General features: G+C 37.5%; 1 protein-coding gene across 6 annotated transcripts in view; it reads left to right on the forward strand.

Moving 5' to 3' along the window:
* Positions 1-19390, forward strand: part of EYA1 (EYA transcriptional coactivator and phosphatase 1) — a 147149-nt gene that overhangs the window by 105017 nt on the left and 22742 nt on the right. For 5 of the 6 annotated variants that reach the window (XM_004679806.2, XM_004679804.1, XM_012722915.1 and 2 more), the window contains one exon: positions 2531-2620. The exons of the other annotated variant lie outside the window; for it this stretch is intronic. In XM_004679806.2, the coding sequence (XP_004679863.1) occupies positions 2531-2620 (90 nt within the window). The remainder of the gene's footprint in view (positions 1-2530; positions 2621-19390) is intronic. 6 annotated transcript variants of the gene reach the window in all.

Raw genomic sequence — 19390 nt, forward strand, 5'->3', positions numbered from 1 at the left:
TGATGTTTGAGAAACACTACTTTTGCCTAGAGTTGCTCCCATCCTAACATTGTCTGTCAAACTATTTTCTTGGTGTAGTCAGTGTTTCATAACAATATTGTGAAGTGCTAGATACAAAAACCATTAAGGAATAACAACTGGAAACAAAAGAGAAAAACACGAAGAGGTAAATATGGCCAACATCTGTGTTATATTTGACCACAAAACTGAACAAGCCTTTAAAATTTATTAGTATTGCAACTAGCAAGTCATTATTGTAATTTATGAAGAAAAGTTAAAGTATGCTATATATTAACAGTGGAGTAATTCTTTTGATGGTCATATAAATAAGCAACCGTATCAAGGAGAAATAATACTTTTTCAAAAATAACAATACCATGGCACAAAATTCCTGGCAATTAAATAAATGTAGTGAGTCTCTTCAGAATTGCCACATAAAAAGATTCATTGACACGGTTATGAGACAAGTTAGTGTTTTTATTGGCCTGAAGTAGAGGGAGTAAACACCTTAGGCAGGTGTTTTGTTTTAGAAACAGCTGGTGGAGCTTCCCCTGCTGGTTCAGTTGATCTGCTCCAGGGTATATTTGAGCATTTGCATTTTCCAGAAAGCTTACTGATAATTAGACTCCTGTGCAAATTCCTATAAAACCAAGATTCAATGAAAGGTTTTTAAAACTTTCTGTTAAGTTTATTTTTAATTCTTCTTCCTATGAAATTGCATAGATTTGGTGTCACATTAAATGGGGACAATTGAAGAGTGTGAAGGAGTAGGAATCATCACAGGAAATGTGAGAGGAAGTACTTTCATTTGTCCTCTCCTCATAGCTCTTGGACAGGTGTTTGCTTTGCCCGTTTGCCAGTCTCACCCCTGACTTTTGGCAAGACTCTATTCTCTGACTCCTTACCACTGTCAGCTGGCAGAGCAGGTAGGAGAGTTTTGGGGGCCAGCAGTGCCATCCTGCCAGATTTTCCCAGATATTCCTGGTCCTCTTCTAAGACTATGAAAAGATACACCTTGGATGGTACCCTGAGGAAGGCATGGGCTGGGCCAGCAAGGTGGGTGATGCTGGGTGGAGCTAGTAGGCAGAGCTTCTGATTTGCGGGTGGCAGACACCACCGTTCTCTATCCCCATCCCTCCAATTCAGTCCCCTGCTCTCTGAGGTATACCAACACTTAATGATTGTGCCAATTAAGAGAATTACCATCTAGTCAATTTATTAGATTAGCAAACTGAAACCCAATGAAGGACACCAGCTTATCTCAGAAGAGCAAGGATAGGATCTGATGTCTGGCATAGGACTTTGCCCGTCCTTCCTCCTACATCCCAAAACCATGAGGAAATAGAACTTGAGGTAGATACTCAAGGCTATGATGGACGTTAGATACATGGAGAGTAGGGAGTAAGGCAGATCTTGAACTTTGGAATGAAAAATGTGTTCAGAAGACAATATATAAAAATACTAGTATAATTTCCCTGGTTACTTGATGATACAGGTAGATTGTGTACTTACTCTCCAAGGTTACTTTCATTGCGAGATAGTATATCAGAAGTCACTGCTTTATAGAAAAATGTCACATATAAAAGTTGATATGACTATATTGCCACTAAAACCTCCAAAAACTCATTTTACATTCTTGTGTACATTCCGCATGGAAATTTTTTTCTTTGCTGATTATGTAGGATCTTCAAATAATGAGTCATGTTAATTCCTGAATCTGATGCATTGCATATATAGTAACAATAAAAACTGCAAGTATCTTTATATCTCTGGCATCCATCTCAGAAGCCAGAGATACTATCAGGATTGGGGTTATTTGGGACTGGCTGGTGGTTGGTTGCTAGTGTGTAACACTTGAGGTGATAAGGAGAAGCCACTGAACAAGGTAGAAGGTGAACATTCCCCTCTGTGTACATTACCTGACTGGATAGTGTCACCTGAAGGAAAAGATCAGCATCCTGAGCTGGGCATGGCACCAGGTGGTCAGAGTGGACATCCCTTCCTACTTTAATGTGCTCCCAATTGGCTGGCAGTCTGTATCAATACAGTAATGAAGGTTATCATATGGAGCAAAATTACTATTTATTAGCTTTCTGAAATTAAGCTTTATTTATACACTTCCAACTATCTCTGGCAATTGATTTAGACACTCCTCATAATAACCTTACCCAGTGCTCTGAATGTCTTACTCTTGAAAGTGAATTCTCAATTCAATGAGTGTCTTACTCTGGAAAGCAGAATTTCTGCTACTTTGTACATAGAGTAACCCTACCTACATTTTATATTTTTGGTAATATGTCAAGATGCATATTATTTCTTAACTACACAGAGTAAAAACAATACTCAAGATGCTTTTTTAAAAAGCCATTGAAATTTGAACAGGGAATAAATCACGCACACCAAAAGCAGCTGGAGTCTGTGCGTCCCAGTGGGTCTCTTGCTTTCGACCTGACACTGACTCCTCTTAATGTGAAACTATATTTCATGTAGCCTGAAGTCTATATGTTTTTAACCTAAATTCTTCTTTTAGGATCCACCTACTTCAGTTTCCCTTGGACTGAGAATGGAAGAAATGATTTTCAACTTGGCAGACACACATCTATTTTTTAATGACTTAGAAGTAAGTTCTACTCTTTTATACACACCTCCTGTTGTCTGTCTGCAAATAGATGCGTGGGCCTCAAAGTAGCCTTAGGATATTATTTTTTGAAAAATGAGATAAGTAATTGCTGATTATATAGTCATGTGTTTTACCTTTGTGGTATTTGTTTTGCTTTCCTTTGGCTGTTGTGTTTCAAAGTTAATTTCCTTAGTAAGGATTAAAATTGGTTGTCAAGAATCTGAAACATTAAGCTTTATTGTCACATTATCAGAAGCTACAGAATTTGCCATTACACAGTCACTGTTTCCTATGGAGTTTTCCTATAGAATGCAACAGAACTCCTATTTGCAAATGTTGTGTTAAGACTCCTGTCCTATTGAATGGGATGCTGCTTGAATGAAGGTATGATTCAAGTAGTTATAGAAAACAATAGTGGAAATGTTATTTAGAATTGTAGCTTTAGATAGGTTAATTTTTTGGTTCTTTGACTTGCAAATAATGTAAAAGTATCAGCTGGCCCACTGGATGGGTGATGTTTTAGTCTTTTCTGTCCTTTTGGTTGCCAGGATTTCTGTGTTAAATGGAAGCTGATTTTACTTGTTCATTGTGATTTTGGTGGGACTACAAGATGGCTAGTTAAATGTGTGGTGGAGGCTGACAAACACGATTATCTTGTTTAGCAGCATTCTTAAGAAAAAAGAATATTGTTTTTCATATCTCCATTATGAGGAAAAAATGACTATAACTACATTTCACCCCCTTCTTAAGAGACAGTTGTTTATTTAAATCCTGCTGTTAAGCAAGCTTGTGGTAGGGCTGCCAACAGGCATTAATCATCAAGTTGTTGTTTGGCTAGATTTTATAAATGTATGTTATTTCAGACAGGAGAAGAATCTGAAAGATTCAAATAGAACTTTTACTGATCAAAGTTAATTGGCAGCAATTGGCCTTTAAATATTTCCTGATGTTTCCTTTTTCAAAATCAAGCAAAATGCACCTTATTTAATAGAAGAGCCAAAATCATTTGAAAAATGCCAGTGTGTGACAGAACTTAAATGCGGTTTGTTCAACATCTGTCCTGTATTTTGATTTCTTTTCATCTGCAATGAAACTACTCACAGACGAATTGGCAACTTCCAGTGCAATAAAATTATTTAAATGTGCTTCATTTTTTTCCCATTCCTTAGTGAAATATTTATTTTTACACTTAGGATAATTTTCTTTTCTTTTTTTCTTTTTTGCATTTTTAAGTGTTTGCTTTCCTTGAGAAAATTATTTGTAAGGCATTCCTATTTTTTAAGGTAGAAATATTCCAAGTGAGTGACAAGTTCAGAATTGCCTTTAGGAGAGCTTAATAATCATACTTATTTTCAAAAGCTGTTTCTGATTTAAGGTTGTGATTCACTTCATAAGAGCAGCACAAAATATTCCATCTTTTACTATGTTAAAATTCTTTCTCTAAATTTTTACTCTTCTCTAATAAGACTAGGCTGATATTTTCCTGGGTATAGCCTTGTTACTCTTATTGATGCTAATAGGTGTTAATAGCAACCATCAAGAAGAAATTAGGAGTAATTTGCTTTTGTTTTTATTCTACTCTTCTTAAAAATACCAAAACTTGTCTATACTATTCCAAGACTGTGTGGTAGAAAATGAGAAGTTAGACTAAGCAATAAGTTAGAATACAAACAAAAAACTTCAAACTCAGATTGTATATAATACAGCCATATTTTTGTTTACTCACAATGCACTGTATATAAAGGGAATCTAAAATAGTACTAAAAAAATACACTAAGAACAAGTCTTCAAAGTTCTAGGTTGGGATATATAGGATGTAGTTTAAAAGCTAAAGAAAAATGAGGACTTCTGTCCATTGGCATTTTATAATACCAATTGAAATATCAGATTCTGTTCTGGGCATGAGGTTATTTCTTACTAGAAATAAGAAACACAGGAAAGAGAATGAAGGTCTAATTCAACCAAAAGCAATAGTGTAAAAGTTACTTAAAATTGTAGCCTTTGAAAGGTTGATTTAAGTATTTTGCTTAAGAATAATGTAAAGGTAGCAGCAAAAGTAGAAACTAAAGCTATACTCAGTTTCAATCTTTGAAAATTGTTTACTTGTCCTGGATTGCAAGATAGATAGATAGATAGATAGATAGATAGATAGATAGATAGATAGATAGATAGATAGATAGATAGATAGATAGATAGATAGATAGATAGATAGATAGATAGATAGATAGATATAGATATATATATAATAAAAATTGACTCTTATGTTTACCTCACCCTTTCTTTCACTCTATATTTTTATAATTCAACAAACCTGGGAATGGGCTTTGCAAATAATAGTTTTCTTTCAAAATAAGAAGCAAAGTTCTTGGCAAAAGTAAATGCATTGGCAAAAAAACCTTAAGAAAACCAAAATTATCTCATCAGGCAGAAATGATGTAGTAATGCCTGATTTCACACTCCAATTAGCAGTGTGTGGTGGTAGGGCACATGCATATTTTAATATATTTAAATTACATATATATTTTCTAAGCTTTATGGTGAAAGTAATTTCAAAAAGAGCAATCTATTGGTTGACTTGCAGTGGGTTTCTGAACTGTTTGCATTTAACTTCATTTTCTTTTAGAATCTTAAAGAGATTTGCCAGTTTCCCCTCTGTACAAATGAGATAGGTTCACAGCTTTGGTTTCTAGAGAATCTAAATGATGAAACAGTGTGTGAGAGCTTGCAGTAACATTACTTGAATTATCAAAATATATGCTTAAAGTGGCTATTAGGATGTGATTGAGGAAATTTAGGATAAAATTTTAAAATAATTTAGAAATATTTTAATTGAACTTTAAGAAATAAAACTGAACCATTTTTAGTTTAATAGGCTATTTGTCATCTTAGTCAATGGCAATTTTTAATAAAAACAATCAGAATTTAAATTAATCCCATTGACACTCTAGAAAAATAATGAAAGGAGAAATTTGGGAGTTTGTATCATTAAAAATGTTTGACATGCTAAGGAACGTGAGTAACAGGAGACATAATTATCAAAGGAAATATTTTCCCCCACCACAGAAGGGTTGAGACTTTAGTTCCATAGTGTACTTCTGGCTTTCCTACTTCTAAGGCTGACTAACATCCTGTCTATCATTTTACCAAAGGTCTCCATGTGCAGTATGATGATGCTATTTGGAAGTCATTTTTTTTTTTTTTATTAATGACACTTGTAACTGGAGTTTTGTTTTTTCTTTTTTCAGCTGCTTTAGTAAAGTATGACATTTTCTGACTGAAGTTTTTTCTGTTGAATTTTTATTGAAAAGCAGCCTGAAACAGAATGATGAAAGACCTTAAGTATATAATAATGTTGCAGTTTGACTTGATTTTGTTTAGTTCTCCTGCTAGATTTTTCCATAGTTTAAAGATCTAACTATAACTAAAAATAAGGTGTAAGCTCATGTTGAACTTTTCCCATCTGGTGTTCCCTCTTTTCATTGGGTTATGGCTACCATCCTCGTTAGTGTTACTGACATGCTAACTTTCAAGAGTCTCTGCTCTGGGGCTATCTCCCTCGCTCCCTGCCCAGGGATCAGGACTAGGAAGTAGCAGGAACTCTCCTCTTGTCTTTGTATGAGGTGCAGACATGGTAAAGTGTGTACAGAACATGCTAATCCTGTTAAGTGTGAGCTGTATTGAAACTCTCTCCTTCACCTTCCTTTTGTGTTTATTGGGACAAGCCAGAGGATTCTTTGGTATCAAGATTTATAACATGAATGCTGACCTTCTTCCTTAGGCCTTTGTTTAATAGGCTTCTATCTGATTTTATTTGTTTATTCATTTATTTAAATATTAGACTTTATTTATTTGTTGAATGTAGGCCAGAAATACAGAGGATGAGAGGATCACCAGAGACAGAGTGGGCAGCAGAGCAGGCAGATAGACTCAAATGCACTGCTAACATGAGCAGCAGGCGAGACTGGTGAGGTTTGTTGTGCTTTAATGTGGGGTCAGCTGCCAGGGATAGAACTCAGGGCATAAGGATAATAGTGCTGAGACTTAACCTCTGAGCCTCTAGGGAGGCCACCAGGTCTGATTTTAAAGTACTTCTGTATAGCCCCTTGCTTTCATTTGTTTTATCAAGCAAAGGCCAGGTTCAGAAGATTTTGATCTCTGTAGAGCCTGGGCTTGATGAGCTAAGAAAAGAAACTAACAACTTTCCCCATAAAGCAAAGGAATTAATTTGTCCCCTGGTTTAATTCTGAATTTTAAATTTGAGTTATTTTATTACTGTAGAACTTGGGCTATTTGATAATTATTTTAATGTATCTTGTTCATAAATTTTATTTCTAGCTAAAATAGTTCTTCAAAGTAACAGTCATACCAATGCTAAGTAGGTTCAATTCCAGTTTCCTAATGCTTAGCTTTCAGGAGTGTAACAATTTTAATCTACTTCAGAAGTTGATTTTTTTATTAGAGTAATTATAATTTACCGAGAAAGCATTTTATTCTGATACCTAGCATCTGGCTTTGTGTGGATTTTCTGGTCTTCTGCTACCAGAAAAAGGTTTTCATGGGCAATGCAAAGAAAACATCTCAGAAAGGACTTGAGCTGTTCTCTGTTCTCACCTCTTTTCAAAAGGCAGACTGGCTATATGAAAATGTGTGGTCTGTCAGTATTTCATTCTAAAAAAAATGAGCCCATATATACATATATATGGATTACTTATGCACACACACACACACACACACAAACCTTTTTGTAATTTTTAGTTTTGTATGTAGGCTTTCATGTACTTATTTTCCCCTGATGAACTTAACAAGTATAAAGGGTCACAAATTTTAAAATCCTAGTAACATCCATAATACCCAGAATATTTCCTTATGCATGTGGATCATTAACCGACGTATTTGTTAAATTATCTCATAAGATAGTAACAATTTCTGTATCCTTACCAATGGATGATAGTAGTGTGGATTCTGTTTCCTGTGTTTTATGTAGGTTGCATAGGTTTGTCCATTACCTTAGTTAACAATAGTAACTTCAATTAACAGTCTAGAGGGCAAAGATTATCATAAAGTCATTTGGCCAGATTATATAACTGCTTGACATTCACCACATACTACCAGCCAATATTGTACTTATCAGTAAAGTAAGAGGGAAACTGTCATTTCAAGTGGAGTCAAAATAAGAATGCTCTTTGAGTACTTACTCAGCATTGTTCAGAAGTATGTGATAAGGCAGAGAAATGAAAATCTTTGATTGTTGCAAAATATTTTATGTACATAGAAAACTGAAGAGGATTTACTAGAAGAATCTTAGAATCTTATAAGTCTCAAAGAAGTGTGAAAAAATATTTTCTTACTTGGAGTGTCCTGTATATTACAAGTTCTCTATCATTGTTCTTTAGTTGGCAAAGAAAGTTATTGATAATATTAGAAGAAAAATCTGCCTTTAACCAATAAAATGAATTAATATTGTTGCAACTCATTAAGAGAAACGTTAAAAAAACTCAATAAAAAACTCATTTCTCAATAAGCAGAAATTAACAGAAAGTTTGAGAAACATTCTTATTGTCACCATATTGAATGATAGAAAAGTGTTGCATGTCACAGTCAGAAATCTCAAATCAAAGTCTAGTCAATAAGTGTCCAACCTCTTAACCTATCAGCTGGCAAAGATATGTAATCAGTAACATGGTCTACAGTTTAGTGAGATGAGCACTGGTGTACCCTTCTAACTAGTCTATAAAAATTAACATTTTACAGAAAAGTTTGATAACAGTATTCCTAATCTCAATGTGCTAATTCTTTTACTCAGTATTTCTACTTTTAGCTTCCATTCTAAGGACATAACAGTAATAAGTATTCACTGAACAGTTGTGCTAAGTGCTTCACATTCATTATTCCATTTAATACAATGGCAAAAGTACCAGTGTCTCCATTTTATGGAGGAGCCAAGAAAAGATTAAGGTGGTAAAAAAAAAAGTTGTCTCAAGTGACACAGGAGAGTTATGTGGGAAATCTCTGTACTTTCTGTTCAATATTGCTGTGAACCTAAAAGTATTTGTTTGTTTTTCTAAAATTATGGCATAATAGATCCTAGAAGCTTGACTGCAGATTTGGCAGAGGGGGAGTAGGAATAATAGAAAATAAGTGGGAAACAGGACCCCATAGAATATGGTGGTAGCTATGAGCACTTTGGTAGTCTACAGGGAGTAGAAACATACATGTGAAGAGGTGTGACCCTATACTCCAAAGTCATACACAGTGTAAACCAATTTTACCTCAATTTTAAAACATGCAATTCAAAAAAACAACTATGGTATATTATAACAACAACAACAACAACAAAAACAAAACCTGAAGGAAAATATATTTTCCAAACTAGTAATAGGTAGTAGCTAAGAGGAAATTAAAAAAGAAATCAAAAAGTATCTTGAGACTAATGGAATCAAGGATACAAACCATCAGAAATTTGGGTATGTACCAAAAGTGATCTTAAGAGAGAAGATACTTGTAATACAGACCCATATTAAGAAGCAAGAAAAAAAATTAATACTGTACCTAAAGTAACATGAAATATATGAACCAATAAGACCCAAAGTTAATTGAAGGGGGAAATAACAAAAATAAGAGAGATAAAAAGGACTATAAAAATAGCTGTGAAATTAAGAGATGGTTCTTTGAGCAGATAAACAAAATAGATAAACCTTGGCCCAGGTAACAAAAAGAGTAAAAACATTAAAAATGGAATAAAAAAAAGAAAGAGGAAACATTATCAGAGATGGCACAGAAATACAAGAGCTCCTAAAGATTACTAGGAACAGGCATTTGACAATAAATTACATTAAAGAAAAGGACACATTTCTGAATCAGTATGGTTTATCAAGAGTAAACCAGGAAGTGATAGAAGAGTTAAATAAATTGATCATAAGTATGGAATTAAAATAGCAATAAAAATCTCCCCCAAAATAGATCCCCCAGATGGCTTTACTGACTAATTCTATCAAACCTTTAAAGAACTTTTAAGAACTTACACCCATCCTGCTCTAATTATTTCTAAAAATTAGTGCTTCCTAATACATTTGATGCTGATATTACCTTAATCTGAAAGCAGAAAGGAAAAACACAATGAAGGAAAATTATAGACCAATTTTGTAATCTCCTATACCTTGTTGCTTCTGTCCTTCATACAGTAGTGAAAAGATATAAACTATTAAGTGCCAAACACACTTCTAGATATTGAGGGTGCAGCAATGATTGAGTCAAGGTTGCTGTCTTTATGGAGTTAGCTCTCTGGAGGGGAATTAAAATAATTTCAAGTGCTATTAAAATCAGACAGCAGTTTGAGAGAGGAATTAGGTTGGAGCATCTTTAGTTGAGATGATCAAGAAGAGGTGTTTCTGAGGAGACATTTGTAGGAAACCAGGAAATTGGAAGCAAAGCAGCTACAATGCTTGTTACGATAGTACTAAGTGTTCACTTGTTTGTATAATGAATGGCGGGAAAGCATTCTGGAAGGGGGAAAGGCAAGTGCAAAGGCCCGGAGGTAGGAATGAATTTCATGCCTTCAGGAAACAAACATATTTAATGAGACTGGGACAGGGTGATTGAGCAGAGAGGGATAGGGCCCAGATTATTTAAGGCCTCATAGACTATAGTTACTAATTTTTTTAATTGCAGGAATCCTATGGAGAATTTAAGCATGGACACATGTATACTTTTAAAATATTGGTCCAGTTATCCTGTGAAGAAGGGGGCAAGGAGAGGATCAATTAAACCAATTAGAACAGTGTTACAGGGACCTTTGGGGTGAAGCTGTAGTCATTCAGGACATGGTGAAGAGTTTCAGGATTTGTAGCAACGTTTGGTGGAAGCACTAGCTAAATCTGCTGATGGAAAAATTGTGGGAGGAAAAGGAAGGTTGAATGAAAGATGAATGAAAGATGGCCATTAAGTTCTGACCTGTGCAAATGGATAGGTGGTCATATTATCTAAGGTGAATAGAGTGGGTTTGGGCTGGTGAGGTGAGGCAAGGAGTTGGACTGAAACATTTGAATTTGGAATAGCAATTAAACATTCCAGGCATGAGAGTATGTATAAGTGGTAGGTGTATAAGTTTGGGTCTCAAAAGTGGTGAATTTAATGATACAGTTTTATGAGTCAGTCATGAGTTTATGGTATCACATATGGAAAGTGTTTTAAGAGGGCTGAAGATCCAGCAGGAAACCCTATAACAATTAGAAATAGAACCAAAAAAGAATTTTTGAGAGTGGCAAGGAATAAACAATGAAGTAGTTAGAAAAGTACAAGGTACTTTGAGAGTAGTGTCTCCAGGAAAAGGGGATGGTACACAACTCTGTCAAAGCTGCTAAAGTTGAGTAAGATGAGGCTGGGGAAAGTGACTGTTGGATTTGCAAGAATGTTGGTTGTTAGCAACTGACTCACACTACTACAATGAAGCAGAAAAGCCTAAATTCATGGCAAGGATTGAGAAGTAGATGAGGATTGATGAAAAGATTATATAAGAATCAAGGGTTTTCGTAGAGATAGTAGGCCAAAGGGAGTTACTGAGATTTTACATAGAAGCTATTTAGTTAGGTGTCTTTGGGTCTTAAGAATCATTCATGGAGTCCTTGGATGGCAAGAGATGTGATACCAAACATAAGATGCAATGTTGGTCTAAATCAGAAGGCAGTAGAATCTACAGACACTGGTGCTGGCAGACGCGGGGTTCTGTAGTGGAAGGAAGCAGCTGTTCGAATGAAATACCATATTATATTATGACTTTTCTGTCTACTCTCTACCCCCACTCAGCCATTCCTTGAGGGCTAGAACCATGACATGTCTACTTGAATCCTGAAGTTATTATTATTTTTTAAAGATTATTATTTATTTGTGCATATAGAACTGGGGTACAGGCCAGAGGTGCAGAGGCAGTGAGAGGCTTCACCAGAGACAGAGCGGGGAGCAGAACAGGCGGAGTAACGAAGTACACTGCTGAGGGGAGCAGCGGACGGGTCAGGAGAGGTCTGCCACGCCATGTGGTCACCTCCGGGGCAGGCGGGAATCGAACTCATGAGGAAGTGGCTTTAACTTCTTAGTGCAGTGCTTTAACCTGCTGCGCCATCAGGGAGGGCCCAGAATCCCAAAGCTCTTAACAGAGGGTTTGGCATATAGAAGATGTTCATATACTATCTTTGCCCAAACTTTTCAATCATCTGCAATGAGCACGACTGCTTTTACAGTTAGCAGAAGTTAACTTTTAAAAAGTAAATGATGAAGCAGTGTTAAAAACAACTGAAGTTGCCCAGGATATTAGTTTTATATTCACTTAGATGAAGTTATAAAGTACTTAATGTCAAAACACAACAGACAAGCAAGATACAGAATGAGAGACATTGTGATTCCAGGTTGGAATTTAAATAAAAATATCTGCACATCAGAAAAAAGATATAAGATTTCAACCTTCGAACTACTACAAAAATTCTGCAGTAAAAAGTAGGGCTTATCTCTGTGCAGCAGGGTATACCACTAGTAACTATACATTTTCTTTGCGTTTTTATTTTCTATAGTTACTGTTTTAGACAACTGCCTAATATAATCATGACTCAGTGAGTCCAGCTTGACTCTAAGTCCTAGATTTATAGAGTTTGGTATCTTCCAGTTTTAGAGGTACCAGAGGATAAACCTTCATGAATTTATTCACAAGTGTCACCTCTATGCCTCAGTTTCCTGTCTATAAACCTCAGAGGGTTGGAGTGAGGCTTAAATACATCAATAGCTGTTTATTGCATCAAACTAGTAGCACTGACACTCGGGAAGGTCTAAAGCAGCCTAACCTGCTGCTCTTGTGGTTGAGGGACAATCTTCTGGGTGTGGATAATATGGCTACAGAGAAAGAAGAGAGAGGCACCAGGGAATGAAGCGAATGAGGCAATTAGTGATTTACTGACAGAATTCTCACGTAGCATTCCAACAGATGTTACACCAGAAACAATACAAATTTCTGCCAGTATTTAGTTTGTAAATGCAGCTGTTTCAAGGCACATCACTTGCTCTTGCTCTTGCTCTTGCTCTTTGCTCCAACCCCAGTTCCAGGAGGGGAGGTTTGGCAGTTAAGTAGCTACTGTATCTGGCTTCTGTCATACTGTACTGCTGAGGAAATGAGGACTCTGGCTTCATGTCAAGAAGACATGTGTTCCTTCGGCTGTACTGATAAGTCTCCTTTTCCGATGTTGGCCTCGTGTTTTGAAGGATGGCTCATGAGGCATGCTGCTGGCATCTGGAGCACAAAGCAGAGCCTTGCCTGTTATGTGTGAAGACAGTTGAGGGGAACAGAGCACCCCCCTCCCCCCACTACCATGATACAGTCCCAGGCAGCAGCAGGGCTCAGGCTGCAGTGTCCTCCCTTGGTGAAGTCAGAGGCAGGAGGACAGCAGACCTTAAAGAAACCCTTATTAGTAAAAAATAGGTTGATTCTCCATCAACCCTGTGCTCAATCTTTTAATCTCCAGTTTACAAGTGTGTGAAAATGAAGTGATTTTGCTCAGCGACACTTGGTTAGGTAACAGTAAAGCTAAGGTTGAAACAAGAGGTTCCTGTTGAAAGCATCACTGCAAACTCTTCTGGATGTATCATATGGCCTGGCTGCTCCTCTGCAACAGCCTAAATTGAGAAGTTGATAGCACCTCGGTGCTTTCACACGATGTCACAGAGCAGTGCCCAGTAACTGGATGGTGTCTTCTCCATTGTACCCTCTGAAATCTTTGTTTCTCACGATGTCTTACAAACAGTAGCTGCTTAAACAACCTACCACCTGTTTTGGAAATCAGCTAGGAGGCAGGTAGTAGAGAGGTAAATAGGCAGGTAGAAGACAGAAAGACAGACATATAAATTCCTGTTGCTGCACAGACAGAAACATTAGTAGCCTCTACATTACAGAGTAAAACTAATGTGAAAATGCCATGCTTGTTCCCTGAAGACAATGCAAGAGCAGAAATATACCCATTGTCCTCACGGAGCCCAGACACTAGATGGAGACCAATATGCAGAACAATCACATCACAGTATGGAACCCATGACCAGGCAGATGTGTAAGGACATCAGGAGAGTCGCCAGCGATTAACTCAGATTGGGGAGGATTAGCAAGGATGGTCATGTGAGAGGCCATTCCCCCAGGAAGTAACCTTCAGTGGGTGAGAGCATGGCATTTAGGAGCTGAGTTTGAGGAGGTCTAAAGCACAGAGCACATGCAGAGCAGTTATGAGATGAGAGGATGTAAGAGACATGACCTAGAAAAGGAGAGACGGTGGACTCTGCTAAGGAAGTTGGATTTCACATGGAGTGCCAAGAGTTGATGGGTGTAGAATGTTCAGCATTATTATGAAGATGAATTGTGTTGTGAATCAGGTATCCTTATTGTACTGAGAAAATGCCAGGATCTGTTTAAGGGAACAGAGTGAAAGCTTTAAAATAGTTGCCTGGATAAGATTGGGTATTGTATTCAAGGCAGAGGAAAGGAAATTAAGAATCCTAGCTTCTGACTTGAGCACAAAAATAAGGATGGAAAACCCAAGAAAATCCACCATCTCTGGAGGTAAGAAGCTGAATTCAACTCTGAGATTGACTTGAAGTGTATTGTGAACATCAGTTAGACTCCGGCAAGTAGCTGAACATGAGGATCTGCAGCATGGAAGAGAGAACTGAACTTGATTCATCACCCATGAAATTAGTTGAAATTTCTTAGAAGATACCGAATGAAAAAAGTCATTTCAGAGCAGGAGTCCCAGTTAAAACATTCATCTGTAAATAGAATTGGAATATACTGAAGATTCCTGATTCTGAAAAGTGAGGAACTCATGTAAAGCAAACATGGTCAGTCCAGCAAAGTGGTCGTGAACCTGCTCATGAAACTCATTTCCTAGTTTCGCTACGGGCACTTGATGTTGTAGCTGAAACAGCTGGGAGGTGTGTGATCCAAGAAAGAGTAAGCACACCCTACGTTACCAAACATCATTTTTTGCTTTTGATTATGGCCTTCGCAAGCTCAACTTGCAAGGCTTCAGAAACAGTACAGGATACTGGGGTGTTCGGACTCTGCACAGCAAAATCTCTCAGTTAGGCCTCTGGAGACCCAGCCGAGTGGCCGAGGCAGGGTGGGTCTCAATAAACAGGTGACTTTGTGTTGAACAGATATGAAGCATTCGGCGTTTACATAGTTGGTTGGATGGTTGTCAGTTTATTGAAAATTGACCTGTTGGTGTCACACAGGATAGACTTTTCATTTAGATCCTTGATTTTGACAGGTGCGTGCTAATCTTAAATCTGGGAGAAAGTCCCTACTTTGCGAGCCAGATTTCACTCGGTTACAGTCAAAGTTTGCTCAGTAAGAAAGGAATTCTTTTTTTCCCCCTTTTTAGATTGACTAGTGCAAGAAAGGGCCTGTGACTTCAACTTCCCCCAAATGTGTTTAAGTTGCAGCCCCTGGAGACTTCTCCCATTTCGGTGCAGTTACAATAGAGCCTCTATCCTTTAGCTAGGTTCAGTTCTCGTGCTAATAGAAGTTCTGAGGAAAGCTTTTTAAATCTTGGGCTCCTCTTTGTTGCTAATTGTGTGCCTCTCTTCAGCAAGGCAGGTGAAGGGCTGGTATGGAGAAAAAGGAGGCTGCTTTTGATTAATGCTATTTTGCAAATTTGTTTGCCTCTTTGAAAAATAATTGACTTAGGAATTAATTTCTGATACTGGCATTTTGTCAGAAAGTTAGAGAGACCTCTTCTGTGCAAGACATTATCCTTTACAATAGGTGGGATTGTTTGTTGTGAACACATATTAATGTAGTCCTAGTGGGCTTGGAAGTGAGATGTTTCTATGCAAAAAATAAGTAGCTTGCAAAATTAACAGTCAGACAACAGTGTATATAGCATATATGCAATGAAAATATTAGTGGTGTGAAATTAGGAGATTCCTTTTTTCCTGTAGTAATGATAACATTTACTTTGCTTTATTGGCTTAAAACCAAATGTCTCTTTTCACCGTGTTGGAGGCTGGCATCCATGGGCAAGGTGTGGTGTCGTCTGAGGTCTCTCTCTTTGGCTTGACGCCTTTCATGCATAGCTGCCCTCTTGCTGTACCATCACAGGTTCCCTATGCACTAACATCCCTGATGTTTCTTTATGTCCTCGTATAAGATGCCAGAAAGATTCGACTAGGGCCCACCCTAAGAGCCACATTTTTTTTAAAGATTTGTTTATTTATGCTTACAGAACTGGGGTACAGGTCAGAGGTGCAGGGGTAGTGAGAGGATTCACCAGAGACAGATTGGGGAGCAGAACAGGCCAAATGACAAAGCACACTGCTGAGGGGAGCAGCGGGTGGGTCAGGAGAGATCTGCTGAGCCAGGTGGGTCAGCTCCCTGGCCAGGGATTGACTCATGCTGCAGTGGTCTCGGAGGGCTTCATAATACGGTGCTTTAACACATTGTGCCACCAGGGAGAGCCCAGGGCCATATTTTTAATGAGCACTTTTTAGAGGCTTTCTCCAAATAGTCACATTTTGAGATGGCTAGATGTCTGACTACAACACACAAATAGGTCAGAAGTACATTTCATCCCATAACATGGCCCCCAAATACCTTTGAAATATGAACAACTTTTAGTTGCTTAAATTATTTAAATTCTAAATGGTTAATGTGAATAGCTCATTCTACTTACAAACACATGCCAATTCATATGGTCCTAAGTAGAAATCACACCTCGTAATTCACCAAAGCCTTAATGAAGATTGGAAGTAACATATCATACATTGCACATGATGCATAGAAGGCTCTCAATTGTCACAGCTGTTACTGGTATACAGGGCATGCATCAGGGGTTTTATTTATTATTATTTTTATTTATTAAAAAAATTATTTGTGTATACAGAACTGGGATACAGGCCAGAGGCTCAGGGGCGGTGAGAGGCTTCACCAGAGACAGAGTGGGGAGCGGAAAAGGCAGATCGATGAAGTACACTCCTGAGGGGAGCAGCGGGCGGGCCAGGAGAGGTCTGCCGCGCCATGTGGTCACCTCCCAGACAGGCAGGAATTGAACTCATGAGGAAGTGGCTTTAGCTTCTCAGTGCTGTGCCTTAACCCACTGCGCCACCAGGGAGGGCGGCATCAGGGGTTTTAAAAGAAAAGAAATGAATAGGAGAGTAATAGGTGAGCATTGCATTCACAGGAAAGAAGGGGAAGTGGCAAGGCATTCCTCCAAGCGCTAGACACAACTGTTGTCTGGTGAAGGAGGTGAGTGGAGGCCAGGCTGAGTGAAAATAGCCTTACAGAAGCATGTGATTCCCAGTGGGGTGGGAGGGATAGACAGATATGATGATGTATAGGCAAGGTTCAGGACACTAGAGAGAGCCTTGAGTGTCCTATAATTTTTTTTTTAAAGATTTATTTATTTGTGCATACAGAACTGGGGTACAGGCCAGAGGCTCAGGGGCGGTGAGAGGCTTCACCAGAGACAGAGCGGGGAACAGAACAGGCAGATCAACGAAGTACACTGCTGAGGGGAGCAGCGGGCGGGTCAGGAGAGGTCTGCCACGCCATGTGGTCTCCTCCGGGGCAGGCGGGAATCGAACTCGTGGAAGCGGCTTTAGATTCTCAGTGCTGTGCTTTAACCCGCTGCGCCACCAGGGAGGGCCAGAGTGTCCTATAATTTTTTAGGGATATTGGCACAGTTAATATATAGCATATAGATTATGATGTTGCTAACTGTAATCATGTTGCTAACATGATTTGTCCCTTTAATGCACAGGGAAAAAGGAATTTTTGGAGGGAATAAAAATATGGCACAATTATTCCTTAGTTTTCTTTCTATGCACCCATTCCTCCCTCTTCCCTATTATATCCAATGATTTGGGACCAGAGCTACAGATAGGACCATTTACACTGTAATCATGGAGTTTAAATTGCCTTTTCCTGAATTCTTTGTCTTATAAAAGAAAATTCAACAGGGTAATTTCAGGAGGTGGAATTTCAGGCCCAATATACTTGAAAAAGAAAAGAGAAACAAATTGAATAAGAAAAATGCCCCCCCTCAGAGGTCCTAAATCCCCCATAAAGTGTAGGTGATGATAGGACCTTCATGCAACTTGGGTGGGAGGGGCTTTTTTTTTTTTTTCTTCAGTACCCGTGTCTGGTTCTGCATTTTTTTTCCTCTTCAAACTCAGTAATAATTACACAGACGAGGAAACTAGCTTGGAAAATTTTTATTAACTTATTAAGAATTGCATTCTGAGCTACACCTTCTTTTATACAAAAATATTTCTCACTATTATAAAATCATCTAGTTGTATTATATATGTTAACTACATGTATAAATTGATCTCTTAGCTTTCCAAATTTACTGCCCAGATTTGCAAAAAAAGAGACACTTTAAAAACAAATTAAATTATCTCTAATATTTGTATTAACATTTGGTTTGAGTTAAAAATGAATCAATAGATATAAGTGGATATAAAGTAGGAACTTGTGCCAAAAATTGAATTTTAAGGTGAAAAACTGTTCAAGGAAAAAAAAACACTTAAAATAGTCCTATTTAATATTGTATCCTGTAGTTTGCAATTTTATATATGGTCAAATAGTAATATTCAGTATAAATTAAAACTCGTTGAATGTTTTGTGAAAAAAATCAATTTGTGATTCCTTTTCTTTAATTGGCAATGAAGGTTAAAAGAAAGTGACTATAGGGTTGCCCTGGTGATACAAGGGGTTAAGTCTCAGCACTATCAAACTGTTGCCAGCCACTGCAACATGAGCTGATCCCTGGCCAGGGAGCTGACCCACATGGCTAGGCAGACCCCTCCTGTCATGCCTGCTGCTCCTCTCAACAGTGTACTTTGTCGATCTGCCTGTTCTGCTCCCCACTCTCTCTCTGGTGAAGCCTCTCACCCCACCCACACACACACCTGTGGCCCCAGTTCTTATATGCAAAAGTGATTATAGAAAATGATAAAAATTTCCTGCTTTGGTTATTTTTATCATACTTCTGGCAGGTTTGCAGTAGGAATGATTTTTATGAGAAGGTGATCATTCACAAGAACAGAGTTGCTGTCACTATGAAAAATTCTTTAGTAGGTGCCTTTAGCACGAGTAATAGATCTAAAAGCAAAACAGCAACAGTTACAAAGAATACTGTTGCCATTGACAAATTATGTTTGCAGAATGATAAGCAAACTCATTTAAAATTGAGAAATCTGTTTAGCAAAATATCAAAGACTTACTCTTCAGAGTAGTTCTGACTCAAAAGTCAAAAGAATGAGATTTATATTAGATTTGTTTTTTTAAGTACTGAATTATTTCGTGCACTAAGGATTACTCATGATACTTTATTTTTTATTATATAAACAATTAAAATATGTGGGACATTTTATGATTGATTGCATAATACAATTTGACATACTTAGACACTAATGCATAGACCCATTTTGTAATTGAAGCTATAAATTTTTATTGGTTCCTACCAAATTTATCAAGTACTAGATCTTATATTAAGTGAATTTTAATGAAATTATGTTTTGGGATACAATTATGTTTTTGTGTATATCATATGGTAGGGCTATATAATGCTCTGAAATGCTGTATGGTAGTGCCAATAGTAAAAGATGGATGTTAGAGCCTTAGATATGCACTGTATACTTTTTAAGAAGAAAAGAAAATTATGTGTTGATAATCATTAGGCCAAAGGCTTGTATGGCCCAATTGTTCATTGGATCAACTTACTGCTTTTTTTTTTTTTTTTT

Source organism: Condylura cristata, unplaced genomic scaffold (genome assembly GCF_000260355.1).
Source record: "Condylura cristata isolate star-nosed mole 26May11 unplaced genomic scaffold, ConCri1.0 scaffold00009, whole genome shotgun sequence".
Taxonomy (NCBI): domain Eukaryota; kingdom Metazoa; phylum Chordata; class Mammalia; order Eulipotyphla; family Talpidae; genus Condylura; species Condylura cristata.